The sequence below is a fragment of the Culex pipiens genome, chromosome 2 (assembly GCF_016801865.2).
Source record: "Culex pipiens pallens isolate TS chromosome 2, TS_CPP_V2, whole genome shotgun sequence".
NCBI lineage: Eukaryota > Metazoa > Arthropoda > Insecta > Diptera > Culicidae > Culex > Culex pipiens.
In genome coordinates, this window is record NC_068938.1 from 39,307,057 (window position 1) to 39,310,156 (window position 3,100).

Here is a 3,100-nt window from a genome sequence, read left to right on the forward strand (position 1 = left end):
ACAGTTTAGTCTAGTTTTATTGAATACATTCCGTCAGGTCTCCAACCTCCAGCATGATAAGCAATAAACATGGTAACGATTAACAAATTTTAGTGACACTCAGATAACAAAAATCTGAAAACATAGATTCATTTGTTGTTCATGTCTTTTTATACCAATCAAACGTTGCAAATTTATTTTAATTTAATCTATCATTTGGGTTGGCCTTTTGTTTTATTATATTCATTAAAAATATGTTCAATTCAAAATTCCAACACCTCAATCTAATGTAAAATTTTCTGAGGATTCCGAATATGTCAACATTGAGACCAAAATGTGCCGCTATGGAAGCCTACAGGGCAAAAACCAACGTTGTAAAATGTTTGTTATAGAAAAATCGTAAAACTATGAGAAAAACTACGATTGGCCAAAAAGTTAATACCGTAGGCTTATAGTCCATAAAATTTCCTAACTTTTGACCTATGGGAGTATGGGTGTTGGAGGCTGTTGCAAAAAGTTATTAAGGTTTTAAAAAAATCAATTTTTAACAGTAATTTGCAAAAGCTATGAGAAAACGTCAAACCAATCCTGGATGTCTATAGCACATTTTGAAGGGCTTCAAAAGACCATTCGAATGCATCTAAGAGACGCATCTAAGATGAAGTATTACGGAAATGCGAGCAATTTTAAGATTTTTCATGTCTTTAGGACCTCAAACTTCAATGCCCGTTTTACCCCACTTCCCTTTGTCGTAGAGGGCTCATATTTGGCATGAGTTCATCTCATGTATAGACAAACAAACCCTGAAAGTTTCATCCAAATCGGAGCACCTCGATACGACCTGTTTCACATCGCTGAAAAACTCGCTCTTAAAAGAGGTTTTGGGTGACTCACCCCTCAAAACCTTCCGCCTAGAAATGAGCAGAAATTTGCAACAGAGACTTTGTTTTTTTTTTAGTCTCCCAACAATCTTTTCGGTAAACTAATGAGGTCTACTCAAGTTTAAAAAAAATATTTTTTCCGTAAAACTCCAACCAAAAAAAAGATAAATAACGGTCAGTTTGAAAATCGCAGTACTAGAGGACCTGCGCAGAGCGCGGGAATTTCAGTTCAGTGCTGGCAGCACGTGCTCGCGCTGCTTTACCGACGCGTTTAGGAGTTGTCAAATGAACGCAGTGTTATTTTATGAATGTAAACAATCCTAATAGCGGTAAGTTGATTTCAATAAATCATTTTTTTAACGGTTTAATAAAATGTTTAATATCTGCGATTTTAGCAACACTGTAAATATCCGATCAAATACCGAAATATTAAAATGTCCGCCACGCCGGACCGCCTGAACGTCTCCAAAACCCGCCTTCAATCACCCCGTACGCCGGCGTCCCCTTCCGGCAGCACGGTAGGTGCCTCACGCGTATCGGATGCGGTCGCCAAGTTCCTTGAACTGTTCAAAAAGTGGCAATCCACCGTCCAAAAGGGCTCCCAGTACTGCAACGCCATCGAGAGCGTCAAAAAGGGTGTGCTGGATGCGGGATCCGGGAAAGAACCGGAGGCAAATCCATACCCCGCGAACTTGGAGTTGTACTGTAAGAATTTGTCCATTTTGAACACGATTCTGGAGGATGTGCTGAACAGCGCCGAGACCCTGGTGGAACAGCTGAAGGTGCTGCACGTGCTGATGAAGGAGGAGATTGTTGGGCGGAGTTGGAGCTTGGGGAGGGTCATCGAGGGAATGCGAAGCGTTTGCGGCTGTATGAGGTCGGAGTTGGAAGTCAGGAGGACGATTGCCGGTATGGTTCTATGATTTGAAGGCTCTTTTTTCAACGTAGGTAATTTTCTTTCTCTTGTTTTAGAAAACATTGGCCACTCTATCACCTCAGCTGAACTAATTTTGCACGTGTCATTTTGGGAGCAGCTTTCAAGTAGAAATGATGCCAACTATGTTTTAATAAAAATGCTGGAGATGGAATTTAAAATTCCACAATAGTTGAGAATTGGGTCCTAAAATGAAGCTTAGATTGCTGATATTATTGTTTACAGCGATAAAGCTTATTTTTCTGAGTACAATGACCCATTGCACGACCACAAAGAGTTAAAAATGGATTTTTGAATCAATTTTGAAAAATTAACCCCGCGGTCCTTCTTGACAGAAAAGCTCCTACTTGACAGCTCTTTCCAAGGGAACCATAGTTGATCCATCGAAAAAATGTTGTCTTGACAAAATTTTTTTTTGCGTTAAAATGAAAAAAAGTGATCAGAAATGGTTTTTAATCGTGTTTTTTACCGTTGTACATAAAAAATTACATAGGGCTTTAGTACCCAATTGTTATTTGCTCAAACAAAGCTGCAACAAACTGTGATAATGAAGAGAATACGAATAAAACTTCTCTTGATGAAAAATATAAATGTTTTTTTGTTTGATTGAGAAATGAAATCACAATGTGTACTCCAACAAAAAAAAAAATGAGAACAGAACGCTGAGCCGTTTTGCATAGCTGAAAATTCGGTAGGTTTTATTTGCAATCGCAAAAATTTAGTAACATTTTCACCGTTTTGCTATACTTGACAAGCCGCTTCTATTTCCCGTATCTCGCAATGCACCCTTGTGATCAGGGTTGTCAGATAAATCAGGAAATGCCAGATTTTTCAAGCGTCAGCCTGAATAAAGATTCATCCTGGTGCCAGATATTGAAAGATTTTGTCAGATTTTCGACTTGAGTTCATTTTGAACAACTTTTTGATTTGAAAGAACGGACTAAATTAAATAAATGCATTTAACACTAGTTTAGTAGTTCTACAATCATTAATTTTCTAAAAATAAAAGATTTAACGAAAACAAAAATTATAGCGATCAAAAACTTAAACATCGAAAATATTCAAAACTTCTAAGGGTTTCTCTAAATTTTGTCGTAGAAGGCGTAGATTGCGTGCTAAAACAAAGTTGCTTGGATTGGCGAGCCTAACAACTTTCAAGAAGACGTAAAAATTACCGAAAATATTCCGGTAAAGATAGTTTTTCAACATCACGCTAATCGTGAACCACCCTATTTTTGAACCAAATTTTAAGTTGCCCTTCCTTATTTGCAACATCTTTTCTGAAGACACCAAAGCTCCAAAACTT

The 3,100-nt window shown here is 37.7% G+C and overlaps 1 protein-coding gene across 1 annotated transcript; it reads left to right on the forward strand.

Annotated features, from left to right (window-relative positions):
- The first annotated feature begins 1,099 nt into the window (after window positions 1–1,099).
- On the forward strand, window positions 1,100–1,966 carry LOC120420170 (uncharacterized). Its single transcript, XM_039583139.2, has 3 exons — window positions 1,100–1,189; window positions 1,256–1,769; window positions 1,833–1,966. The coding sequence occupies exons 2-3, from the start codon at window positions 1,295–1,297 to the stop codon at window positions 1,964–1,966; spliced, it is 609 nt and encodes a 202-aa protein (XP_039439073.1). The 5' UTR covers window positions 1,100–1,189; window positions 1,256–1,294.
- Window positions 1,967–3,100: the final 1,134 nt, after the last annotated feature.

What these genes read in the sequence shown, in the direction of transcription:
- LOC120420170 (XM_039583139.2), top strand. Translation starts at nt 1,295, where the DNA reads ATGTCCGCCACGCCGGACCGCCTGAACGTCTCCAAAACCCGCCTTCAA. An exon ending in AGTCAGGAGGACGATTGCCG is followed by an intron (nt 1,770 to 1,832) that starts GTATGGTTCTAT and finishes CTCTTGTTTTAG; the next exon opens with AAAACATTGGCCACTCTATC.